The sequence below is a fragment of the Diplotaxodon limnothrissa genome, linkage group LG7 (genome assembly GCF_057381915.1).
Source record: "Diplotaxodon limnothrissa isolate DT_005_m linkage group LG7, D_limnothrissa_male_GT1.1, whole genome shotgun sequence".
In the NCBI taxonomy this organism is placed as follows: domain Eukaryota; kingdom Metazoa; phylum Chordata; class Actinopteri; order Cichliformes; family Cichlidae; genus Diplotaxodon; species Diplotaxodon limnothrissa.
This window is the reverse complement of record NC_140602.1, coordinates 19,989,409-20,016,702: the sequence shown is the minus strand read 5'-3', so window position 1 is coordinate 20,016,702 and position 27,294 is coordinate 19,989,409. Positions and strand designations below refer to the sequence as shown.

At 42.2% G+C, this 27,294-nt stretch overlaps 3 protein-coding genes across 3 annotated transcripts in view; 1 reads left to right on the top strand and 2 right to left on the bottom strand.

Moving 5' to 3' along the window:
• ppm1h (protein phosphatase, Mg2+/Mn2+ dependent, 1H) overlaps nt 1-16,719 on the top strand; it is a 45,723-nt gene extending 29,004 nt beyond the window's left edge. The window contains exons 4-10 of the mRNA XM_085359413.1: nt 354-466; nt 1,467-1,551; nt 1,775-1,893; nt 7,983-8,046; nt 9,864-9,971; nt 15,980-16,131; nt 16,472-16,719. Coding sequence (XP_085215539.1) covers nt 354-466; nt 1,467-1,551; nt 1,775-1,893; nt 7,983-8,046; nt 9,864-9,971; nt 15,980-16,131; nt 16,472-16,619 — 789 coding nt within the window. The 3' untranslated portion in view covers nt 16,620-16,719. The remainder of the gene's footprint in view (nt 1-353; nt 467-1,466; nt 1,552-1,774; nt 1,894-7,982; nt 8,047-9,863; nt 9,972-15,979; nt 16,132-16,471) is intronic.
• A 7,268-nt stretch (nt 16,720-23,987) lies between these two features.
• On the bottom strand, nt 23,988-24,755 carry LOC146628199 (general transcription factor II-I repeat domain-containing protein 2-like). The gene has a single exon (XM_085359631.1). The coding sequence runs from the start codon at nt 24,753-24,755 to the stop codon at nt 23,988-23,990; it is 768 nt and encodes a 255-aa protein (XP_085215757.1).
• A 1,581-nt stretch (nt 24,756-26,336) lies between these two features.
• The window catches only part of mon2 (MON2 homolog, regulator of endosome-to-Golgi trafficking), a 33,156-nt gene continuing 32,198 nt past the window's right edge, over nt 26,337-27,294 (bottom strand). Inside the window, exon 34 of the mRNA XM_085359412.1 lies at nt 26,337-27,091. Coding sequence (XP_085215538.1) covers nt 26,928-27,091 — 164 coding nt within the window. The 3' untranslated portion in view covers nt 26,337-26,927. The remainder of the gene's footprint in view (nt 27,092-27,294) is intronic.

Sequence of the window (27,294 nt, the reverse complement as noted above, 5' to 3'; positions counted from 1 at the left end):
GTTTAATTAGCACCAAATTAATCTGGGCTAATTAGCTGGTGTAATAATCAGTGGGCCCCTCCAAACTTTCTCATCTGTCCTTTTTGGTTTCCATTATTTTTTTATTGCTCCTTGACTTGTGGCACTCTTGATAAATGAATTCATTATGGTGCTATAATTAATAACGGCATCATGACAGGATTTGAGTATCAAGGCAATATTTTCTCAGTATCAGTTTTAAGCTGTATGGGGAAAAACAGTTCTTCAAAGCTGTGGTGATTAGAAACATGACGGTGTGCAGAGGATCGGTTGTGGATTATGTGTCCTCGTCATCATAATCTGTCTGTGTCTCTGTGTGTTTTGTCTTTTTTTAGGATTTACAGATAGAAAAGGAGAAGGCGGTCTACAACATCTCAGGTGGCTGCACAGCGCTGGTGGTCGTCTATTTACTCGGCAACCTCTATGTGGGGAATGCCGGGGACAGCAGGTGTGATACACATGCAATGAGTGTATATGTAAGATACAGTGGGGGGGGGATGATTATTTGATCCCCTGCTGAGTTTGTGAGGTTGCTCGCTTGGATGTGAGGAACAGTCTCTGGTGTTTATGCTGGTTTTATTTTAATGGAGAGACAGAATATCAACCAAAAATCCAGAAAAAAACACATTGCATAAAAATACGTATTGATTTGTATGTCACTGACTAAAATAAGTATCCCCTAGCAAAACACGAACAAAGCATAACGCTTCCGCCTCTATGCTTGACTATGGGGATGGTAATCTTTGGGTCATCTTTGGTGACTGCGGTCCAACTCCCTTCAGCTCATTTACAAGCTCCTGCCGTGTAGTTTTGGGCTGTTCCACCACTTTTCTCATGATCATCTTCACCCAATGAGGTGATATCTTACATAAGAGCTCCAGACCGAGAGAGAGAGTTTTTTCTGAATAATCACACCAACAGTGGTCAGCTTCACGTGAAGCTTCTTGTTAATGGTCTAACAGCTCATTGGTCTTGTCCACAGTGGAGGGGAGGTTTTAATGAATTAAACTGATTCTGTGGACAGGTGTCTGTGGACATAATGAGCTATAATCAGGAGTATCTCTAATTGCTTGGTTGATTGTAATCTGTGTGGCACACAAGCGCACAACCAATCTGTAGCAGCAGATCGTAGTGGATCAAACACTTACTTCCCTTAATAACATTTTAAATTAATTTAGAACTTTTATGTGAAGTGTTTATTTGTTCTGGATTTTTGGTTAATATTCCGTCCCTCTTCATTAAAATGTTGTTTATTTGTATGTGAGAAAACTAACAAATTCGAAAGAGGTTCAAAAATAGTGATTTCCCCTGCTGTAGCAGACTGTAGAATCTTCTTTGTTTTCGTCTCTGTGTTTCTCGCTCACCTTCTCGTGCCCTTTAGCCTACAGGAACAACTGTGTCCCTTCCTGGATGAATAGAGTTTTGCTTTGTCTGCTCCTCTCCCTCAGAGCTATCATTATCCGGTCTGGGGAAGTCATTCCCATGTCAGCAGAGTTCACACCAGAGTCAGAGAGGCAGCGACTGCAGTTCTTGGTAAGAAAGAAACTTTCTCAGCTCCTTTCTAGCAAGCACAGCTGTCAGATATTAGCAGAGCTGGCCTCCCCTCCTGTTGAGACACCAGCTATGCTTAGCTCTGTCTCTCTTACACGGCCTGCTCTCTGTGCCAGCTTAATAGACTATGGAATTGTTTTTCCTATCCCTAGGGCGCGTCAATCTTCTTCTCTTTCTGTTTTTTTTTTCTCTTTTCATATCACAGGCCTACATGCAGCCCCACTTATTAGGGAATGAGTTTACACATCTGGAATTCCCAAGGAGAGTCCAGAGGAAGGAGGTGGGGAAGAGGATGCTGTATCGTGACTTCACCATGTCAGGATGGTGGGTTAACTAATACTTTTTTTTTTTCTTTTTTTTTTCTTGACTAAATTACTGCTGATTGAATGTATGTCAGTGTCCAGTATCCACCTGGGAGGATAACATTTTGGTTTCTGCACTCAAGTCCTTCACATTTGTTAGAAATGCTGTCGATGTTATTTAGCCACATATCTCGTTGAATGCATTTATGTACCCTATAAAGAAATTCATCTGTGTCCCATTCACCGAGTAATTCAGTTCATTAGCACTCAGTACTTAACTATTAACACAATGGCCACAATGGGGAGAAGAAACTTTACTTTTAAAAAGTCATTCAAGTCATCAGTTGTCATAAAGAGGTCAGGAACTGTCCTTCGTATTTCTTCTTTTGTGTGTTAGTGGGCAAAGCAAAGACCTTGCCCTGTGTCCTAAAGTAAAGAGAAAAATAAAAAGTGTACAGATGGAGAGAAAAGGAGGGAAATAGAAAAAAATGTATAAAAACTAAGAAGTGACTAACAGAAAAAGCTGAGACCAGGGCACCAGAGAAACGGAGGCAGGGAAGGTTATATTATATAAACATTGTGTTTACATTTTCTTTATGTAGAAATGGGTTCAAGGATAGATCATTTAATTTTGTAGGACCACTAAAGCTTTTAGTTATCGTTGCTGAATCTTCACCTTTTGTTTTTACTTTTTCCAGCCATGGCAATCTATTAAACTAGCATTACCGCAATTCAAAAACACTCAGAAATAAAGTAAGGTCTTCATCGCTACCTTTACGATTAAACAGCTAATTTAGCATATTTACCCAGGTAACTTAACACAATATGGATTACAAAACTAAACATATAGAACAGTGCAAAGCTCTATAAATGGAAAAAAAAAGGAAATTGAGTTACAGATTTATTAAAAATACGTGCAATCACAACACTCCTTATATTAATAATATTGAGCTCTCCATTCTGCTTAGGCTAGCCTATGAGATTTGCTATTCATGTATGATTTTACAGCATTGACGGTGTGTTTGGGTTCATTGCCACGCTGATAAATTCAGCCAATCAGATGCTTTCCGAATGGTGTTGCATTGCGAATCAAAATCTAGACAAGTCAAAAACCATGACCGAGCCTCTGCCATGTTTTACAGTTGGCTACAGACACTCACTGTTGTACCTCTCAGCTGACTTCCTCCTTACATCCTGATAACGATTTGACCGCTTTTAAAGGTTGAATAATTCATAAGTCAGTTTAACAAGGGGAAAAAAACATTCTTCCAAAAATGCTCAGGTACAAGGATGGGGTTGAAAACGAGTGACAAAGCAGCCAATATCCAAAGGAAATCTTTGAAAGACCTTCAGAGAGCCTTTTATGAAGTTTGTGGATATGATTGTATTCTTATTAACTAATGACTCATGCATGCAAGCACACACAGACACACGTAAAGAGAGAGGGGATGAGAAAAATATAACGCTCAAAACCAGATGCTTGTTTCGAAGTGAAGGTGCAGGTGTATTATTATTATCATTATTATTATTATTATTCACGTATCTGGTTCGTGGTGGTGGACCACAGTCAGTATTGGTGCTCTACTTGAGGTGTGACTAATTCTTAGAAAAGACTCACTGTTTTAGGAAATTGAACTGGTAACCTGTGCTGACACTGAGAGCGTGTAATATAGTTAAATATAGTTTTAAAAACAGTTTTTTATCCATTATTAATAATTACAGATTATTTAAGTTGATATGTAGAATGATCCCTTATTAAAAATCCCCAAACTAGTGGAAAAGGCATTTCAGTTTAGAAAGCCTGCTTTTTAATGTGATTCTAATCAGACTTCTGCATCTCAGTCAGGATGCTCTGGGCTCTTAAATAGGATTTCAGTGCCGTTTGTGTCACTTGCACTGCGACATACGTTGGCAGCAGTCTATCCCGAGCTGGCTGAGATACTAAGCAGAATCCATGCAATGACTGGCAGAGCTAATTATTGTGTGTTTTATGTTTTGTGTTGTTTCTAGAAAACTACAAGTATTGCTATGCAGATGCATTTACAGGAGAGACACTTCTATCGAAGGAAAGCGTGAACTGAGGATGAAGTGGGTGACTGACGAGAGTTGAGCAGGATATATTTTTTTGACTCCACCTGCATGCAGTTGTGTTTTATGGCTCTGCTCAGTTCAAGCAGATGTAGGTCAGTCAGTGGCTGCACTTCTTATTGGGCCCAAAACTCTCACTCAGTCTGCCTGCTTACTGTCTGAGCAGCAGAGACAGCCTGTGATGTATTTTTAATCAGGTTCTACCCATAACCCAGTTATGGCTCAATTTCACCCGGACTAAGTCTGGGTCTTAAATTAGTACCCTGTCAGCTGCTGTAGCTAATTGATCTGAAGTGCATGGCTCTGACTTAACTGTGTCATCGTCTATAGGTGCAGATTATATGCTGTATAGGGAGAGAGGATCTTTTTTTTTTTTTTTTTTTTAATCTTTCTTCAGCTTTCTGTCTGTGCATGTATATGTGTATGTGCAGCCTGTGTGCCCACATGCTGTGAGCGCGTAGGCGTACGCTGGCGTCCAATTCCCTCAAAGGCATCCGTGATCAAGGCTGCAGTCTAATGAAGGCATACAGGCCTGCAGCCCACCTCTCTGTCTCCCTCCCTTGCTTTCTTTACCTCCCCTCCCTCGGCCAGTTGGACCAGATTGAGGTTCTGGCGTTGGCATTGTCGGCTGTAATAGTGGTCATTGGCCGGCATGGAAGGCTGTGTTATTTGCCCAGAATGATGGATGTTGAGCAGTCGGCCGTGTTCGCCGTAATGTAGAAGCTGCGGTAACGCAGGCGGGCAGGTGGAGGGAGGGAAGGAGGTTGGGGAAGAGGGGTGGGTGACTGGAGTAAGGAAAAAGAAGTAAGTGGATTGAGGTAAGATGTAAAAATTGATAAACAGATGAAGGAAGGATGATTGGTATGTTGTGTTGGTCACAAAGGAGGGAAGGGATGGATGACAGTGAATGGTTGTGAAGCACAAACAGTCGTATCAGTGGCATTCACTCAAAAGTCTTTAAGGTATACTTTTCTTCTTACAGAGTGTTGTATGTAAGAAGAAAAAGAAAATACCATGGTCAGCCTTGAAAACAATACCAGGTTCTTGTGGGCAAACACTTTTTTCAAGGTACTTGGCAAATAGATTTTTCCAGGCATCTCGGGAAAACGCGCCTCGTCTCATCTGCTTCTCTCTCTTCATGTAATCCCACACTGACTCCAAGACGCTGAGATCGGGGCTCTGTGGGGGCCAGACCATCTGTTGCAGGCCTCCTTGTTGCTAGAGATGGTTCTTCATGACTGTGGATGCATGTTTTGGGTTGTTGTCAAGCTGCAGAATGAATGAATTTGGGGGCTGATTAGATATCTCCCTGATTATAGCGTGCGATGCGTCTAAACAGCCATAGTGCTGAAAACTTCACAAAGTGCTGTATTAATTTCGCCCGCCTGGAATCTCTCTGTCTTCCAGCCCTCCATCTGCTCCTTCTTTCTTTTTCCATTATGGCTTTGTATTGGTATGACTGATGCCTACAGCTTGCATTAGAGGAGTCGCTGGGTCACTGCCATTTTCTCTGGCCTTGCTTTGCTCTTGAAAGCACCACTCAATCTATCAAGGTTGACCAAAAAAATTGTTTTTTTTTTAAAAACCAACTGTCAATTGCACTAATTTGTGTGACTCATCCAGTGCTGACACGGCCCGTTACAATGTCACCTCAGTATCTGTTGACAGGTGTGTATATATAGCAGTGTGCAAGCGAGTTATGACGCGGTGCATGCACTGCCAATGTTTTTCTGTCACCCCCTCTTTGCAGCGGGCGGAGGTGACACCACCTTCTTCCCTCCTGTCCACCTTTTAGTCACCTGCAGGGAAAACATGATACAACCCCTTCTGCCCTCTTTCCCTGGTGTACCCGCCCCCCTTTTAGTCACATGCTGCAATGTATCAAGCAACCAAACATCCTGCGGTGCTTTACAATACTGCAAAGTTTCATACTGAACCAATGCCAAGTAAATACAGGGTCAATAAAAGGCAGGTCATTTAGGGGAGATTTATGAGATGAATCATCATTAATTTGCCAATTCTGAACCCATTTTCACCAATAAATCCCTCTTTTTATTTTTACTTTACGTTTCATGTATTTTGATTTGGGGTTTTGAAGATCTGGAGTGTAAATGCACCTGCCTCTACAGCACTTTACTGTAGGTTATAAATAAAATAGACGTGCCCAATTGATCTGATACCAATTCCAGCGGTAGTATTGATAATGTCGATATCTGGTTCCATTCGCCCACCTCTAACATCCCCTGAGCTGGGAAGCTCAGGGGATGTGAGGATGTGACCACAGGGATGTGACCGGTGAAACAGCGCGGCCCTTGAGCAACTTTCTTTGCTGTTTTTAGAACTCAGTGTCCCAGAGCAAGGAGCAGGTATCATAACAGGATTAATGTGTATCTTTCTCATCCTGTCACACTCTTGTTATCTCGAGTCAGACAGGCTGGATTCGCTGTAAACACTCGTCTCGAGGGGGAGGCCGTCCCTGACAGCAGGCTCTGGGGATTTTATCCAAGACATCTTTGAAATAATGACAGGAATGCGTGTCTCCGTGTCGTAGTTTTGTTGTTTTTTTCAGGAGATTTAACAAATCTTGAAGGTGAAAGGGTAAAACAAAAGAAGTTTTGAGTGACACAGCAGAAGTAGCACCTCTTCTTCTTTCTTTCTTTTTTTTCCTAACAAAAACAGTGAACCCTGTCTTGGTAGATGGTTTTAAGTTTCGTATCATCGGTCGTGCTATTTTAGATCTAAGAAACTGATGAGGAAATCCTTCTGAAGGCTCTTATTTGGTAATACAGCTCTCCTCGCTTAGATGAGGCTCTAGACTGTATTCCTGTGTTTGTGGGCTGTGTTCTCTGTGATAGTTCTTGCTTTCACAGTTAAAAAAAAAAAAAAAAAAGTGCTGAGTGCAGCAGTGTAGCGCTCGCCTAAGGTGGAAACATATGGTCTCTCTGAGTGAAACCAGCAGTAATGTAGAAACCATCCTGGTCCCCGCTAATCTGAAGTACATGGACTGTGGTGTGCTGGGCAGACTTGGGTCACATTCACAAATGAAACATTTGTCTTTTTAGCAGCTTTTCAAACTAAACATTTATTTTCAGGAAATTTCCCTACATGAAAAGCATCCCCCGATCCACGTTAGGCCACTTTTATGACCATTCTGAATATTCTTTTCCTCGCTCCCTGTGATCTGACAGCTAAAATAAAGAGAAACCTGTGTTTCTAATTGTATTTTCAACCAAGTCAGCGCTCGCTCAAGAGCCAGAATTTTATTCACAGCACCTGGTGCGAGTTCTGAATGGAAAACTCTGACCTGGCAGCTCTCGTGGAAATTGGCTGGGTTTTGTTATGTATCTGGTACAGTAAAGTTACACAGCTGCTCCTGTGAAGTACAGCTGCTCGCAGATGAATAGGAGCACACGCACCAGGAGCAAGAGTGCTGGGTTTCTTCACTTCGACTTTCCGAATTGTAAAGGTGAAAAGTGTATCGCTTAGATCTGAGATGAATACAGCGAGCATTGTACAGTCTTCCTCCTCACAGCGCAGCTCTGTCTAGTCCCAGTGTGAAGATGGTAAATTATTCATTAGTTCGCGTGGGGAGTTTAAAGAGTGCTCTGAGAACAGGAGAATGGAAAGTGTGGATTCTCTTGCATCATTTTAGCTGCTTTACTTTCAGACCTTCAGAGGCGTACATGCGCAGGCGCCACAGACAGTTGCAGAAAACCAACAGTGCACCTAGACTGTCTCGTGCAGGCGTCTTCTTTGTCGCTAGGGATACCTTCACAGGATCAGTTAGAAACGGGGGGGAAAAGAAAGTGAGAGAATTAAGCTAAGGATCTCTGTGTGTTTGTGTGAATTTTTAACTCTGCCTTTTCTCTCTCTGTGCCAGTCCCCTCATGTCAGCAGCAGGGCCTGTGGGAAGGAGAGGGGGTGGGGGTATGGAAGTGAAGTATCTCTAGGGCATGTGTGTGTGCAGCCTGCTATAAACAGGAAGAAAAAAAAACATTAACGTGTTCTGTATTCTTTGCACAGGGCATATAAAACCATAGAGGAAGATGACCTAAAGTTTCCCCTGATCTACGGTGAAGGGAAGAAGGTAAGAAGTGCTTCCACAGCCTCATGTGCCATGCATGTAATCAAAGCTCACCGGGGCATCATTGGTACACCCGACCTCACATCACCCAAATCGCTGTGTAGAGACATTCCTGGCCTTTTTGAATCCTGCACAACCTGTAGCACAAACGAGCTCTCCAAGGACTTATTATTATGTTTTTCAGCCAATTTAAAAAACAAAAACAAAAACAAAATAGGCAGAGGTCTAATGTGATGGTCCTATCTGAGTCGTGTGTTAGATGGATCTGATGAAAGGTAACATATGCTAACTGAATATATCAATACTGAAACACTGACTTGTACTAACAAAATCTTGTCAACGCTGAAAAAAGGGAAATGACACAAAACAAAAGGTCAAGAGTTTCCCCCTCATTCAGTTACACTGTACATGCAGTGGTGTGTAGGAGCCTTTCTCTCTTTTTTTGACTTGAAAAGGTCAAAGGAGCAGTGTGATAGACCCGAATATGCTCTCGCCGTGCTCTTCCCCAGTTTTCACTTCCATACGTACAGAAAATAGATTTGAGTTTGACTGACAGCAGGGGAAAGATGTCACCCCTACAGTATTCTATGTGCCCACAACCGCATTCAGACTCACCCCGGCGCAGCTGCCGGTGCCCACGTCGTGTCCTCTCCCTTTGAAGTGAGGAGCGGAGATGGATGGCTAGATAGAGTGAGAGAGAGGAACGCCAGAACACTTCAAAGCCCCTGGTGCGCCGCCCTCTGGGCACCGGCACTCTACAATTAATCCCAGGATGTTTTACCCCTTTCTCTGCTGGAGGAACCTTTCCACCACTTTAAAACACTCTCCCTGCGTCGTTCTGCATACTGATCCAAGCTCAGTCCTACTCGGCTCCTCTTGTGCTCGTGCCTAAAAGTTCTTTCTCTGTACAGTAGAGATTTCCAGACAATATGAATCAGCTTCAGGGAAGATCAAACAATCAGTATGTGATTGAAGTGCAGACTTTCAGCTTTAATTGCAGGATTTAAAGAGGGGGGGGAAAAGCGTAGCACGGTGGTACAGTGGTTAGCACTGATACCTCACAGCAACAAGGTCCTGGGTTTGAACCCACCATCTGTTGCTGTGAGGCATGTTCTCTCTGACATGTAGTTAGTTTAACTAGTTTTTCTGAATTGGCTCTAGATGCCTAATGGCTGTCTGTCTCTCAGTGGATTGATCCAAAGTGCTACATTTACTCTTTTTATACAGAATCCCACATTTTCAGAGGCTCAAAAGTAATTTAGCAAACTAACATAATTTAAAATCTAAGGGCTGTTTTTAATACTTTGCAGTCAGTGCCTGAAGTCTAAAACCCACAGACATAATTAAACAAACCCAAATGTTAACCACATGTTCCAAATATTTGGAAAAATTATAATGAATGGTAGAATTATTACCACAGGCTGATGTTGTTGACATCTATCTTCCTGGTTTATGTGCGACCTGCTCTACACATGGTGGTTTATGCAAGATTTTAGATGTAAGATTTTCCTAAAAGCAAAGCGATTCAAATAATCAAAACCTCTGGCTCGTTTCTAAACTGTTCACCAGTCATGGTGTCGTCAGGTTCTCCGATCTCTGCAGTCTGTGACGAAGAGCAGAAATGATGACCAAGCTTCAAAATGGAGACCCGAGTTTAAAAAGGCTTCCACGGTGGCCTTCTAGATAACATCTACATAAGCTCTCACTCATTATAAGACGATCAGTCATGGGCAGAAATGAAAATGCCTTTCGTAGAGTTTGTTGCTGCTTTGTTTGACTCATACGGAGGCTGTGCTTTAAATGCCTCTGATCTTTTCCAGGCTCGCGTGCTGGCGACCATCGGGGTAACGAGAGGCCTCGGAGACCACAGTCTCAAAGTGCACGACTCCAACATTTACATTAAGCCCTTCCTGTCCTGCTGCCCAGAGGTACGCTCCAGTTTTACATTTTTGTGTCCTTCTCTATGTCTGCCTTGGTCATGTTGTTAGAATTTTTGCCTTACAGCAAAGAAGGAAAAAGGATTCAGAGTCTTTTCTGTTCGACCTGTCCAGTGGGTTTGGGCCTCTCGCCAAGTATTGACAAGAACAGGCTCTACCACCCTCTAGGCTCTCAAGGATATGCAGTCATGTGAAAAAATAAGTACATCCCATGGGAGGTTGTTGGCTTTTATGGCTTGTCTGAGCAACCAGACATTTGACAATCGTTGAAATACTGACTATAGATAACGATGATATTAACAAACACAACCACAGCAAATATGCAAAAATAGCCGAGACGGTGAGCGCACTACTTTTGTTTCCATCGTTTTTAGTTTCAAAATAAGAAAGTAAGAGCAAAGACTGGCCACACACTGCACGGCCTCCTTTGGCAAACTATTACAGATTACAAAAGCATTTTGTAAACAGCAGTCTTTCAGTTCTTTCTGTGGATTTTCTCCTGCAGTTCTTATCTATAGGATACTAATTCTCTGAAACTCTTGGGCCGTTTTGTATGTACGACATATATAAAGGTTTCCGATAATGTGCGTTTTGGAGGACTATGGGGCCACAGTGAAACCTTCAAACTTGAATGCCTTAAGCTTTTGTGGCATTTGAGGTTTGTTTTGCATCAGGCACTCCAGAGGGTCATCAACATGGCCCAAAAAATCATTGGACATCCTCTTCCCTCCCTGAAGGACCTGTACAGCACTCGCTGTCTCAAGAGGGCACGCAGCATCCTACGGGACTGCACACACCCAGGACACCGGGTGTTTAAGCTGCTGCCGTCTGGCAGGAGGTTCAGGCTGCTGAGGTCCCGAACAAATAGACTCAAGGACAGCTTTTACAACAGGGCAATAGCCCTGATCAATGTAAATAGCTGACCTGACTGGATACCTCCCTGGACTTTTTAGGGGGAGGTAACAATGTTTAAAACGATAACAATAATATTTATATTTATAACAAGGTGCAATAATAATTAATGTGCAATAATAACAGTGTGCAATACACATACACTTATTCTTCTTTTTTATACTAAGTTAATATACTGTGTTGTGTTGTTTGTTACGTTGTGATGTGTCATATCGTGTCGTGTTGTGTTATATGTAGTGCCGACGTAGGACAGTTTTTCCAATTTCATTGTACTACTGTACTATGTATGACTGTGCAATGACAATAAAGAGTTATCTTATCTTATCTTATCTTATCTTATCTTATCTTATCTTATCTTATCATATCCTCTTTCATCTTCAGTTTCTCTCTTTTTTTCACAGGTGGTTTTCTTTTTGAAACAGCTGCTATTCAGTTGAATCTATTCTTCCCTAAACTAAAACGCTTCCCCCGGCCACTGGCCTCAGCACAAGTTGAAGGCTTTATCGATCCTCACTCCTTGTGCTCAACAGTTAGAGAGGTGCTCTTTTAATGAAATTGCAAACCTTGCTCTTCAGATGGCCTTGTGTTATCTCCTAACACTCTTAGATATGGTGCGGAATACATATTTGAATCAATGACTGCAATGTGCCCAGTATCTGAGGCAGCGAAGCAACTTCCAAAATACAACATTTCTGTCAGTGTCCTTTATAGCTTGTATGAGGTTTTTCTCCCACAGAGCTGCCCATGTCTCACCAATCAGGTCTAATGTTACTGTGGCCAGACAGTATCTTGGATTCATCTACCACACTTTAGGATGTTTGAATCTATGGCAACAAATCTGAAAATGTACCTACTTATTTTTAAAGCCACTTAAAAAATCTAAATCGTCTACAAAATATGAATTTTGTGTGCTATTCACTTGAGTTTATAACCTGCCTTAATAGGAACAATTTCTGTGGGTTACACTTTTTCACATGACTGCATCAAATGCAATGATTACATCGTCTGTCACAAAGCAGAAGAAGAAAAACCTGGATGTTAGCAGTTGTAATGTAATTGTTTTTTACCTTCTCACTCTTCTCAAAGAGTCACCTTCATCGGTCACTTCACAGCATCTATCCTCCGTCAGGTTACATAAAGTTGTTGCTATAAAACAGTGGGTGTGTGGGTACACAAATACAGAATGATGAAAGCAGAGCACTCTTGTGGCACATACATCGCTTGGACTGTTAGTGAGGAAATCTGTGCCTACTCCTTTTTGGCCTTGTTGCTGCGTAGCTGCTGAATGACTAAAATCTGAGAGATATGTTAAGTTATTCTGGGGAAGGGAGCCAAAGTCTGGGTTAGGGTTTAAAATCCTTTGCATTTGAGCATGTGTCAGGAGGGGAGGAGAGAAAACGGAATAAAAGGAAAAGTCAGAACAAGAGTGGCAGTATGTTAACATTAGTGTTTTAGAGGGGCTCTTTAGTTTTATATTACCCTCGTTGTGTCAGCCGCCTGATATAACGAGAGCGCAGAGGTAACCGCTGATAGCCAGTAACAGGAGGGACTGTGAACTGTGTGGTCAACGTGTGCGTTGATGGTCCCTGCAGTGCAAATGATTGCAGTAGTCATGAAAACCTGCACATTCTCTTGATCTTTAATTCATTGCACTCAAAGTTCAGTCATAGTTCAGCCTCCTTTTTTTGATGTTCCTATAAGATGAGTGAAGTCAAGGTTTTTCCAGATAGAGCATAAAAACATGATTTCTATATGAAAGACGTGGTATTCCTGAGCATTAAGGGGCCATAATAGCCTCTTTTGAAGAAAAATAATAACAATACAATTAAACATCGGCTTAAGGGTGAAGTCACAGAGGGTCACTATGAAAGGCATGACTGTTGTCAGAGTGCTGTGCACAAAGAACAGTGATGACTGCAGCCTTCAGAGAATTGTTAAGAAAAGTAAATTCAACAAACTGGGAGAGTTTCACAAGGAGTGAATGGTGTCAGTGGATCAAGAGCCACCACATACAGATGGTCTTCAGGAAAGAGGCTACTGAAACGCTAATAAAAAGCCATGCCTGAACCGGAGAAGCATCTGACATGAGCTGAGGAAAGCAAGAAGCGTTTCAGTAGCTCAGAGGTCCAAAGTCTCTTCAGATGAAAGTAAAATTAGCATTTTATGGGAAAATCAAGGTCCTACAGTCTTGAGGAGAAAAAAGGTCTTTAAACTCCAGTGTGAAGTTTCTGCCAAAGTGCCAGGACTACTACTAATTATTACTGCGTTTGACTGGCCAACCAAATCACCTGACCCCCAACCCCATAGAGAATCTGTGGTGTATTATAGGAAGATGAACCCCAAAATACACACAAACTGAAGGTCACTGTCAAAGTAACTTAGGCTTTAATAAACCCATTCGCCGTCTTCAGGTTTTTCAGCTAATTCAGGGTAGCCTATCCCAGTCATAGGGTGAGAGGCAGGGTACACCTTGGATAGACCACTGGCCTCTCACAGGAGATATACAAGCATTCAAAAAGAAGAATTTTTTCCTGATATTGACTTATTTTGACATCCACTAGTTTATATGTTCAAAGAAATGTGTGGGAGAGTGCCCTGCAGGGAATGTGAAAACGTCCTGCGGGGACATGTTTTCCCTGCACACTGTCAAGTTAGAATTACAGACTTCTCTCAGGTTGTGAATAAAAAATAAATAAAACAGGCTGACCTTGGCAGTTTGAGTCATTTTGACATAGAATTTGGGTATTTGAGTAAAAATCAGAGGATCAGGTCCTTCCCTTTTCTTGACATACTATAGGAATGCTGCCTCATAGATTGATAGTCTCGCTGTGTTTCTCTCTTTCAAAGCCTGACTTACTGTTCATCTCAAGGTTCCCCACAACATGGAGCCTTGTGATCCACACACAACTCATTTTGATAATCTTACAGTGACTCTCCCTGCTTGCGTGTGGTGTTCTGTTTTTAAAGTAGCCTAAGTTGGTGTGCCTGCTGTGAATAGGCAACGCCTCCACAGTAGCAAAAGAATTACTTGAAGCAACCAAACAAAAGCCATCCAAGGCCACTGGGTATTATTTTTGCCTGCTGTTTCAGAGTATGCTTCTGTTCGCCCATAGTAATTTAAAAGACTGTGCCTCACCAGAGTTGCCACAGTAACACGAGTTTCCCTGCTTCAGAATATCTTTGAAGGATTGAGACCATCAACATTGTTTAGACAAGTATATGGAGGCGGATGTGTTAAGAAAGTAGAGATTAAATGGAAAGATCATCCTAGTAATTTTTCTTCTGATATTTTGAGAGATTCATGTAGAGATATCCACACTAAGAGACTTGTTACAGTACAGGTAATCCACAAAACAGTTTACATTGTGTTCTGTGGCTGCCATTGATTTTTTTTTTTCTTCTTCTTATAATCTCAGTAGCTTATGTCAATAAAAATGTTGGGTGGTCCAGCACTCTGGTCCAGAATTGCTTGAAGCACAACAATGAAATTGGAAATCCCTTGACTTGGCATGTAGCGCTAATGATAGATGAAAATTTTGGTTTCTAAGCTGTCAAATCTTTGAACAGTACCAGTGACTGTGTAAAAGATGGCCAGCGTGGCTCCACTCGGGAGCAGTTCAGTAATCCATTTTTTCTTAAGTCATTGGTTAGTGACCCATTAGCAAACATTATAGTATACTCAGGAGATGGAGCAGGTCATCTTCTAATCAGAAGGTTAGTGGTTTGATCCCTGACTCCTCCACTCTGCATGGAAAAAGTACCCTTGGGCAAGGTAGTAAATCCTGAGTTACCCTCTGAGTGTTAATGTTAGACATAGAAAGCACTTAGGCGTAGAAAAATTGCTTGTATGAATGCGGGTGGATGAGGCTTGAAGCAAGAAGCACTTTGAGTGCTCAAGTAAAGTAGAAAAGTGCTATAGATAAACCAGTCCATTTACCACTAAGATGGTGTACTTTAATCGGATGTTTCATTATTACGCCATTTCCAGCTTCTCCTCTGCTTGCCTTCTGTATTGCATTGTGGGAAAGCATTGTAACACTGAAAGCCAGGAGCAGGGAGAGTAGCAGCACAGAAAAGGAGAGGCGTCAGTGACAACAGATACAACCCAGATTAAATCAGATACAGGAAGAAAGAAAAACAGCTGGGATTGAGGCGGGTTGCAGAGCAGCCTGCAGAGGTGCCGAAGCTACATGTCCTGTATGAAACAGCCAAGACGGGTGGCAGAAGTACATACATTTGTCAGTTAAGCAGGAGTATACATACTTAGGTGCTGTATTCTGCAATCACAACTTATTAACATATTATAACATATTAACCCCTGAGTATAATGTAATGAATCATGTGCACAGTAAGATTTGCAGTGAATCCTATGCAATAAGCACCAATGACAAATACAAAACAATGACTCCCCGAAAATGCATGAACCAAAAAATAACATGCCTGTACATGAATATGCAAGGAGTAAAAAACAGAGGTAATTGTGTTAAAATGTGGGGAGTAAAAGTAAAAAGTTGTCAGAAAAATAAACACTGAAATACAGTTACCTGACAATTTTGCTCGAGTACAGTAATAAAGTGTCTGTGCTTCATTGCTTCCCACCTCTGACAGGCAGTATGTTGTGTGATAGAGTATCAGCTGAGCCATCAGTTACAGAGATGAACTTCCAGGATTCACTCTGAGCCTTGTGTACAGAGCAAATCCTCTGCTCTGTTAGTTTTGAAGTATTAAAGTTGCATCCCGTCTTGAAATTATTAAATGCTCTTATTGCTGTAATTCAGATTCACCACCCTGGTATTAGAATATAATCTGGATCAGTTTACCCTTTCAAGATTAAAGATAACCACTAGGAGGCCATGGCTAAGGCTTAAGACTGCTGTCCATTAATTACAGAGTGAGCATGTTGAACAGATGAATGTGCAGCACATTATAAAGTGCGTTGCAGCAGCTTTTTCAGGTTAAACACGGCTAAAATGCACAATCCATCTATACAATATTTTCTGTCTATAAATATGTAACGGGTGTACAAGGTTTGTACAAACAGCAAAGTTTTACAATTCTTGCTTCTCTTTTTTTTTTTCTAACTTCAGGTCAGAGTTTATCCTTTAGCACAGTGTGAGCATGGAGCCGATGACGTTCTGGTGCTGGGAACTGACGGACTGTGGGACGTCCTCTCCAACCAGGAAGTGGCTGAATCGGTCGGCTGTTTCCTGGCAAACTGCGACCCTGACGATCAGCACAGGCATGTTCACCCATCCCACACAGCTGCAGTCGCAGACAGGCCTGAACTTCCTCTCACCTCTGTCTTGTTTGGAGAGGGTGAACGTGGTTATCTTCTCACGATTACGCAAATTTCCAAACATTCAGATAATGATGTCAAAGAGCAGCTCATTAACAGGATTCCCTGATTATTTCCTCAATGGTTTTACTTTTTTAATTTTTGTTTGTTTTCTTCTGACTGTGGGCAGAGGCATTTATTCAATGGCTGCACGTTGCCATTATTCCCTGTTCTGATCATTATCTAATTGAATATCGCCGTGTGATGCTGACACCGTAACTACTTCTCACTTTCGTTCCCTCAGGTACACGATGGCAGCTCAAGACCTCATAATGAGAGCGAGGGGGGTGCTGAAGGATCGAGGCTGGAGGATAGCCAACGACAGATTAGGCTCCGGAGATGACATCTCTGTCTACATCATTCCCCTCATGTATGGAAACAAGCAGAACTAGCCAAGCTACGAAACCGCAGCCATCGCTGAAACACAACCCTGCCTTGACCTTTTAAAACTTCACATGTGCAGTTTTACCTCATTCCTTGTTCTCCTTTTAAAAGTGCTTTTGTTTCTGCTCAGATCAAAACCTGATCTGTCTCAGTTTCACCCTGATTATCCTCAATCAGGGTGATCTCTCTCTCTCCCTTTTTTTAAATATTGAAAAGGAAACAATCATAAGAGTAGCTGTTAATGATTACTGTTATTATTGTTTTTTTAATTCTCGTGGAAGCCATCCTTAGCTGTGTTTCGGGGGGCAAACCCTGTAAACCTGGACTCTCGAATGAGATGACGACATCTCAGGACTGCTGTTACTAACTAATGCACAATATTTAATAATGTGAAAATGTAAATAATCTGAAACACAAGACATTGGTTAAGTGTGTTTGGCTGAACACCTGTACAGTGTTTACCCCCCCCCCCCCCAAAAACCTAAAGGCTGCTGTAAATATGAATCATTCCAGCTCTGTTCCACGCACGCTTTTAACTTAGCCAGACTCAGCCATTCACTTTTCCACACCTCCCAGTGAAATGGGTGGGAAAAATGGGTTTCCTTCTGCTGACTTTCGGCTGTTACTTCTAATACTGCAGTTGCCATTTTTTTGCTCATTTGTACCATTGCGATACTGCGTTTGCTATTAAGGAGAGATTTTTTTTAAATGAAGACTACACTACCAGGTGGAGTGACACTTAAAAGATTTTGGCCCAATACATTTCACACTCCTTATTTCTTTACTATTGTATTTATTTGAACATCAGTTGAGATCTACAAAGAAAAACAAACATGTTTCAGACATGTTCCTCCTTAAGCTGTCGTTCACCTGCTGCATGTGCCATCATTAAGCTACGTAGTCATCCTTTACAGCAGGGGCATCAAATATAAGGCTCTGGGGCCAGAATTGGCCTGGCAAAGACTCAATCTGGCCCACTGGATGGCTTTGGGATATGTGAAAGAGGACATAGCATTTCCCCTTATGAAGATCTCCCTTATTGCCAATTATAAGACACTGGTAATAATGTAACAGATAAACAAAGATCAAAACAAAAAGGTTCCTGTTTTCTCACTCAACTTTTTTTTTTTAAATGAGTAAAAATAAAAATAAAACAAGGCATTTTCTATGAATTAACAAAAACCTTCAGTTTTGTAATTACAAGGGCGCGGGGGGTAAATGAGCCACCAGAAGCTTTTTCTGTAATTTTTACACATTTATTTATTTGCACTGACCGATTTCTCTCATTTCCAACAGCTACAGTTCTTTATCACGTAGAAAAATTAAAAATTGCACTTCTTTTTCTTATAGTAATTGGGATTAAATGTGTAGTCAAATGTCTTTACACTGACAGAAGGAGTGGAGTATCGCTGGTTCGGACCAACTTAACATCAAAGTGGGCCGCATGTGGCCCATGATGTAAAAGGAGTTTGACATCCCTGCTTTACCTCATAGAACCTTTTCTCAGATTTATTGTTCTCATTTAAAAAAAAAAATACATCAAAATGTATAAATAACAGGTACCTGTAACGACGCTGATGTTACAGATGTCCCTCAGAGCATAAATCTGGCCCGTCATTGCTAAACTTGTGTCTGAGCAGTCAACACAGTTCTTACGTTACGGAGTGGGTTTCCATATTTTATTTCAAATTGTACTTCTTTTTTTTTATTTTGAAGGTGAAAATGGTGAAACTGAGTAAATTTATTTAAATGTAAAAATGTAAATAACCTTTTCCAGCAGACAAACTCTCCCTTCCTTTTACTGTAAGTCACGCATATCTTACCGAAACCAAAACACACATGATTTGTACTGTTTTAGAATTCCATAGGAACAATAAAAAAAATAAATGTGAAGAAGTTCATTTTTCTGCTCTATTAAAGTAGTTGATCAACAATTGTGACAATTCTCTGCTGCCTCAGTGATTTAAAAAATAAATAAATGGTGTTGATTGATCCTGGCTCTGGAATGCACTTGGCAGACAGCTCAGAGTATTGGGAAAAGTAGCGGCCTGGCCTCTTTGGTAACTGTATCAAATGAACTTTATGAAAGAAAAGATTTTTTTAAAAACGTGAACTGATATAGCGCTGATGTAAATGACTCATCAAATACGATCGAATACTGGATATAACTGATTCTGCATCAAACAAGAAATTTTCTTGGAACTTAGACTTTAATGGAGACAGTATCTGCACCACATAAGACCATCACCGCTCTGACAAACTGTGTCAAGACAGTCCAGAAGCAAAAATGTGGATGAAGGGTATTAGTTCACACGATAGCCAAACTCAATGAAGATTTCCTGGTGGAGGCTGCTGCAAGGAAAGTAATCTTGACTTTTTGAAAAACACGTACGTACACGTACTTGATTGCTTGACCAAAAAAAGGTACGAATGTGGGCCATTTTCTTTCACCCAAAAATTCTGTCAATGCAAGTCAAACATCTGTGGAGCTAAAAGGAATATCTGCAACATTTTTGCTGAGTCCTTCTCCGGTGATGTCATACTGAATACTTGAAATACCTGAGAGACCATGGATGTAAATTAAATTAACATGTCAGGAGAATAAAACATCCAATATGAGTCAGGAGGGAAAGTAAACCTGGCTAAACTAATTAAATGTTTAAAGTGAAAGTGTTAGTTTTTGGATTGGTTAATAGTGCCCCCACCCCACTCTTCCCCCACTCCCCAGCTGTGACACTCAAAAGTCCCCAATGTGTAGCTAAAATAACCTCCGAACAAACAAAAGAAAACAACTGCCTTTAAATATACATTCAGGAATATGAAAGGAGGATCGTGTCAAATGAAGCATTAGTAATAACTGTGTTCTTGTGCACAGGAAGTTGGAGAGATTGGATTTCGTTTAGTTCTCAGACATCAGAGTTGCATCACTGACGGTGATCAGTAAGACCATTTGTTCCTGACATCCTTTCACAGGCACTGCTGCATAATGCTGTTTAACACGGGTGTGGAATGTTGAGCAAGGTCCTGCAGCCAGGTCTTTGCTGTTATTTAAACTTGTTCTTTTTCCATGTTCAATTTTTATTGGTAAAATTTGTACTTTATAGTTTCTCGGTAATTCAACAGTAAATAAATACCTAGGATTATGTTTATGGAGCTGTAATTGCTGTTATAACCAATGTTATCCTTCCAACATGTCAATATTAAGATATTGCATACTTGATCACCTTTATGAAAGCATGTGGAACGCGCTCAGAAGATTTTTTTAAGCGCTGTCGTGGGAATCTCACACTCTTGGGTCCTCTGCAGGAGCTGGAGGGCCATCTGGTCCCCACAGGCCAGCACCGCATCCTCCTCCAGTCAGGCCAGCTCGGATCTGGCACTCCACTCCTACTCTCCACACGTGTGTGCGTGTGTGGTCCAGATTGGATGACGACAATGATGACACAGTCATTCCTGTGGGTGGCTTGTTTTTTCCAAGGTCACAGCACTCCCACCCCACCCATGGACAGATCTGAGGGAGATGCTGAGTGGGCTCGGAGTGCGATACTCATTTGCTGTAATAGAAGGTGATGCGTTACCTCGCTGCAGTGCCGCATGGGACAGTCGAGGGCACGGCCTTGAAACACTCCTTTTGGAGGAGGATAAAGGTAGTAAATAACAGTTTTATTAACCCAGCCCTTAGGAAAAAAAATAAAAGTGCTGCCTTCCAAAGAGGCCTGAATGTAACCAGTTTGTGTCAATGAAAGGCAAAAGGAGAGATAGTTTTTGCTAAATATCCGTGTTTATTACTTCAACATTATACATTAAACTATATATTTATTAGTTAAAAAATTTTTTTAAAACATTGTTCACAATCCATCTAATAATCATGCGAGCCCTCTACACACCAACACAGATAAGCTTTCAGAAAGTGTTGATTTCAGTTATTTTTGAACACGTCTACAAAGGTGCCAAACACTTCCGTCACCTTCTTAAATGTGCCAAACTGCTGGTTTTCTCAGTCTTGCCCCCCTCTCTTTTACAATCATGCATAGGGATCTGATAACACAAAGGACACGCGAGGGTTGACCGTCCTGTCGGTGCACCGCTTCATCTGTGCAGCTGTGATACCCATCTGAGCTGGCAGACTTTCCACAAAGGGGACTGTAATTTACTGCTTTAGGGTTTCGGCTGCCTGAAGTATGATTTATCTGCAGCAAATGAGAGCTTCAGCATAAGATGGATGAGAAGGACACACTATAGGCCGCCTCTGTGTTGCTCAGTGATCCATAGACCGGCTCCCTTTACAGTCAGGATATGATAAATGATGTTTGGTTTTGCCCTCCAGGCTGGATTACTTGCATTTCTTACATGGGGGAGTTATTTGAATATATGCAACGCCTGTAGGACCTCCGCTCCATGGGCCTGATAACTACACCTCTCCACTGTGCTACATTTACCAGTCAGAGGCTTTTGCAAACACAAGGCGCTCCTACTTTACAACCTACCTACATGTGTCTACAGCAAGTAGCCGGCGTAGAATTTATTGTGTAATGTCAGCACAGATGCTAGTGGGCAGAACTGTGGCCCAGGAAGAACATAACTCTATCATAGCACACGATCCAGCGTGAACTCATAAATATTTCATGGGGAGTCTTCTTGGAAGGTCAAAGCAGAATTCAATCTTCAAGTCAGACAGCCGACTGAATGAGTGGCTCGCTCTCATCTCAGGATGTGTGGAGAGGGTGGTGGGGTGGGGGTTAATCGACCAAGGCTGCAAGCCAATCAAAGCTCATTACCCATTCTGGGTCACACCCCAATCACGAGACCCCTGACGGCTCATGGTGATGTGTTACAGAGCAGAGCCAGATGCTGCTGGGCAGCTGAGGGAGGATTTCAAAGGTTAACTCGCAAGGCATGACCGACACCCGCGAGGACACCGCTGCTCAACAGACTGTGTGTGTGTGTGGGGGGGTCCGGATCATGTGGTGTGACTGTGTGTGGACACCACAGAGGTTCACCATTCAGAGTTAGCATGATAGGCAGAATACAGGGAGAACACAGTGCACGTTTATGCCCTGCTTTTATATATGAGAGATGTTCATGTGCAGGAGAAGCACACACAGCATGATGGTATGCATTCTTATTAACAAAGAAGTCCGGGGAGAGCCATACAGCCAGCTTGTGTGCATCAGAGCAGATGTACTGTAGGACACCTCTGTGGGCAGCAGCAGCCACGTCACTGCTCTCCTCATAGCAACAGTACTGTTGACCTACATGCTTCCTACATAGCCCTCTCCGCCCGAGGTGGCGGAAAACTGCAAATCTATAGCATACACACTTCCTCGTGCATCTTTAAAAAAAGAAAGGAAAAAAATTGCTTTTTTTCTTTTTTAAACTCGCTAATTATATTACTACACATGCCAGCTTTCTCACCCATTCTCCAAAAATAATTCAAATCTCACACAATAAAAATTAAAAATACATTGACAAAAGTGCCCCCCCTCCCCACAGTCATTGACTATTTTATTAGAAGAAGAAGAAGAAAAAACATGATACAGCAATTAAACTGCTTCAGCTTAGAAATCAACAGTAAGCAGATGTCCTTGTTTAAATTACAGCTTCAAATACACCACGAGAGGCTAGCCTACATAGCTAGGTGTGCATTACCTGGAAAAACCGTCTAACAGCGCTGGGAGCTGGGCTTTTTTCCTCTCCCTCTCTCCTTCGGCTGGAGTGGAGGCACCAGCACTAGCAAGGCAGTAGCTTGCGCAGTCATCTCCATAGCGGGCAGTGTCTCAACCCAACCAACAGCACAAACTACTACCTCAGCCAGTACGTGGTAATAAGACGAAAACGAAGAAAGAAACAGTACAAAAATGCCGTAAAGGGACAGAAATGCCCCGCTTCGCCGACGAAAGCAACATTCCCCACGCAGCCGAAGACGCTCCGTCCTCTCTCCCGCTTCGCTCTTCTTCTGTGCAGACTTGAGGGAAACCCCGCCCAAGCAGACTTACTCCCCCTTTCTCTCCTCCTCCTTTTTCCTCCGCGTGTTCAGTGCAAACCACAAAAAGGTCCTTTCCCCTCATATGACCCACTGCATAATCCCAAGCTAGGGCTCGAGGTCCCCCAGGAGCACGTTGAGAGACAGCAGTGGAGTCCACCTTTAATGTAATGGTGGTTTGGTTTGTAAATTCGTGGGTGACTGAAACAGTTTTAGTATTTTTGTGTCTAAGATGCCTCTGCAAGAAACTATAACCCCACCTGCTGTACAGAATACACACATCACGACTCTCAATGCTCAAAAAGAAAAGAAAAAAATATATTTAAAGCATTTGTATTGATATGTTAAATAAGTAAAACAGGGGTGGCCAACCAGTCAGAGACCAAGAGCCACTTTTTTTTTTACTGTGTTACCGCAAAGAGCCACATCATACGCATGGGCACACATGAACATCACCCATCCTTTCCTCCCTCTCTATCACACACACACACACACACACACACACACACACACACACACACACACACACACACACACACACACACACACACACACACACACACACACATCTCTGCTCAGCCAGATTTATTGTAAATGTCACACACCAACGTGATAATGACAGAAATGGACTCCTACAGTACTAAAACCACAGGCCAGTCATTTTCAACAATGAACATTGTGTGCACTGTCTCACACACACAAACTCTCAGTTCAACCAAGTCCAGAAACAAAAATATAATAATCTACAATAGCATTTACTTTTACAATGCATGTTGTTTAGTGGGACTTCTGGCATCCCTTGCCTTGAACAATCCTCTTCAAATCTGGCTTGTATTCCGTTGTTGCCACTCGGAGCAATTCTTTCACGAGTGTCAGTCACAACAGATCGATGCTTTGATTTCACATGAGAACACAGACTCGCAGACATATGTTGACCCAAACACTGACAGTATCTTAAGCGCAGCCCGTTTGACATTGGGGTATTTTTCCATTGGCGCACTTTTCCAGAACTCAATGGTCCCTTCCCTTAAAGCAGGTTTCAATTGGTCCTCCTCTCAAAGATCGATCATCTCCAACTCAGCCGCAGCTTCATCTGTGACTAGCGGGACTTTCAAACAGCCGGTCTCTGCATTAAATGGGTCGATGAGGAACGTAATCTGTAGCCTTTTCAGTTGTAGATCACGGAACCGGGTCACAAAGCTTTCGTGCAAGTTTTCAATCAGCATTGCATATCTGGCTCTTTGCTTACTCAGGGCAGCGCTGGAGACTTGCCCGCTGGCTTTTAGCAGTGGGAAAATGCGTTATATCTCCCTTTTGAATATGTGTCTTGAACAGCTTCAGTTTGTTGACAAACGCAAACACACTTTGCACCAGGTCAGGCAGCATTTTTACCTTACCCTGCAGGGTCAGGTTCAGTCTGTCCAAGTGACACAGCATGTCGACCAAAAAAGGCCAGATCCATAATCCACTTGAGGTCCGAGAGCTCGGGATAGTCCTTGTCCTTCTCTTCCGTAAACAGTTTCACGGCATCCAAAAGCTCAAAGAAGCGAGAGAGTACCTGGCCTTTTGACAGCCACCTCACAGTGCAGTGCAGCGGCAGGTCACCTGGAAGCCCTTGGTCCAGCTCAGCGATGAGATTCTTGAATTGCCTGTGGTTAAGCGCATGTGTGCGGATATAGTTGACGATTTCCATCACAGGCTTCATGACGTTATCTAAATTCAATGATTTAGACACCAGTTGCTCCATGTGGATGATCCAAAAGTCAGGAATAGTTTGGTCAGCTTTGCACAGCCCCACAAGCCCGTTCACAGATCCCATCATGGCTGGTGCTCCATCCGTGGCTATTGCAGTTAATTTCGTTATGGGCAGATTTGCTTTTTCTAATGCAGCCATCATGGTTTCTTTCACATCTATGCCACGGGTTCCGTCTTTTAATGGTACAATATCCAGGAGTTCTTCTTTGATCACACAATCGTTTGACACAGACCGTGCAAATATTGCCAACTGAGGCTTGTCTTGTATATCACAACTCTCATCCAATGCGACACTAAAATACTCACATGCTTGAAGGTCAGAGTGCAACTGTGATTCAATAGCCCTGTTAATGTCCGATATTCTGTGTTCAATAGTGTGGCGGGACAGTTGGACGTCTGATACCATGCGTTTTCATTTGTCGTTTTCAGGAGACAAGATTTCAACAACATCACTGAGGCATTGTGTGGCTTTTTAGCCCGTGCAGTGTTCCAAGCCAGCTGATAGGATGCGAGCGTCTCTGACCGCTTCGTAAATTTTTGGAAAAACTGTGTCTGCTTTTCTGCCTGACTTTTCAAAGTGGCCAGCTCGTGCTTGCGAAGTTCAGTCCCTTTTGGAAATTCCTGGTCGATGTTAGCATGGAGTGAGCTGAAGTGGTGCTGAAGATTTGAAGCATTGAAATGCGCTAATGACGTCTGACATAAGGCAGAATGGCTTGCCATTGCGTTCAACAAAAAAATATAAACTCTCCCACTCTGTTAAAAACGTCCCGTGTTCATCTTCATATTTTCTTTTTGCTGTGCATTTTTTCCTGCCATTTTAAGGGCGAACTTGCTCCTACTGGGAAACTTTGCGGTATTTTCATCTCACACACATGCGCATTTGATGAAAATAATGTATTGAACTCAAACGAAGCGAACGCGCACATTTTAAAACAACACAAAAAAACCCCAAAACACAAACTTTGATATGAACGTGAGAGCCGCATGAAACCAGGCAAAGAGCCGCATGCGGATCGCGAGCCGCGGGTTGGCCACCCCTGCTGTAAAAGATGCTATAATGGGATGGTGTAAAGAATTATCAGTGTTAAAAAAAAGGTTAATAATAGATACTTAGACACCTACGTATTTTGTATACCTATGTATACAAAAATCAAATAATGTTTTGACCATACTGCAATGTGAAAGTCAAACTGCTCATTATTTTTCTCCTAATTCTGTCTCTAATATGTCAGGCGATAGAGAAAAATACCGCAGGGTCTCATTTTCAAATGTGAGCTTTTCTCCTGAAACCAGTAATTTACTTAGTTAAACAAGCTTGTTCCCTACATGCCAGGCTGTTATTTGGCTATTATCAGATGAGTTCTATATACGTATAAGGTCGCCACAGACTGTATATAAAAGATCGATATAGTCACAGGTCTGAAAATTGTGGCTTATGGATTCTAATAGCCAGCAGGAGGCAACTCTACATTTAAAAGAAACCCAAATGCTTCTCTTATATTTTCTCAACTTGATTTATGAGTTATGAGTAAAAAATTATCTTGTTATTCTATGATATTCATTGCTAGCTTCACACAATTTATGCAAATTATGTTCCAATTTAAAACACTGAGACAGAGCACCGATGCAGGTCAAAGAGGTGTCGATGTAACTGGCAGGTCACCACCTCATAAGCGCGCAGCATCACTGGTTTCAGTCAGATCCACGTCTCACCTGCGGTGTCTCATTTCAAAAAAGTTCCAAATCTGACTTTCCAAATTACAGTGGCTGTCTTGTTTTATATACAGTCTTTGATAGAAGGCTACAAGACAACACAGAAGGCCTTTAGACATCAACACCATCCACCTACAGGCCAAAGGTCTCAAACCAGGATGACTCAGAAATATAATTGTGTACAAAGTGGTATATCTGGGCTTCTAGGAAGCTGCATTTTCATTACATGCACTTTAATCGAGCACACTCAAGAGCTGTTTGTAGAATTGTCCCATTTATTTTACACAGACACATACATCCCTTCTCCGATGGCTGGTTAAAGATGACATGGAATGTTACAGTAAGATTTGTTTTCTTGCATAAAATCCTCACTGTTGAAAATGTTGCAAAAGATTAAATGTTCACTTCTTTTTAAGATCAGTAAAGCCCCAGTTTTTTGTTGTTTTTTTGCATTTTTCTCTTTATAACATCATCAACACTTTCACCACACACTGTACACTGATGCAGTCTCTTCAGGAGAACAAAAACTAAACCCAGAGGCAACACTGCCGTTGTTTTTTTAATTCTCTGTAGTTAACAGGCAAGTGCAGCCAGTCTATATGAGTGTGAAAGCGGGGGGGTTGGCCCGTTATCAGCTCACACGAAAAGCATATGAAAATGTGCATGAAGGTCGGGGTCAATGGTATAGTCTGAGGCAGCCTCGATATCGCTATTCACCGTGGGTTGCTTCATGTCACCGCAGAGTTCACATCCGTGCACTTGTGAAGTGCATGAGTCAAGTCGAGAAGACACCTTCGGGATTTCTTCATTTAGAAAGAAGACCAAAAAAAACTAAAAAAAAATGCCGGGTTGCGAGCGAGCCTGGTCAGGACTCTCCGTTCTGGACTTTGGAGATGGGTGGCTGCATAAAGTCTTTAAAGGGCCCCAGGGCCTCCTTCAGGGCTGAGCTCACCTCAGACGATGAGCACGTAATGCATTCGACCAGTGTGGGGTACAGGGCGATCACCTGAGCCCACGTGTTGCCATCCACTGCAGGAAGTAAATGAGAGAATATCAGAAAAGGAGGGAAGAAGGAAGGGAATATGAGTTGTGAATAGAAAACAATCAAAGCAATTTATTCAGAACAAAACTGTTTCCCTGTGCCTGTAGGAATTTTATCGAGCAAAGGGCGATGCAATGCAAATATGCGGAAGGGCACTTCAAAAACACTATTTCACCATGTCTTACCTTCA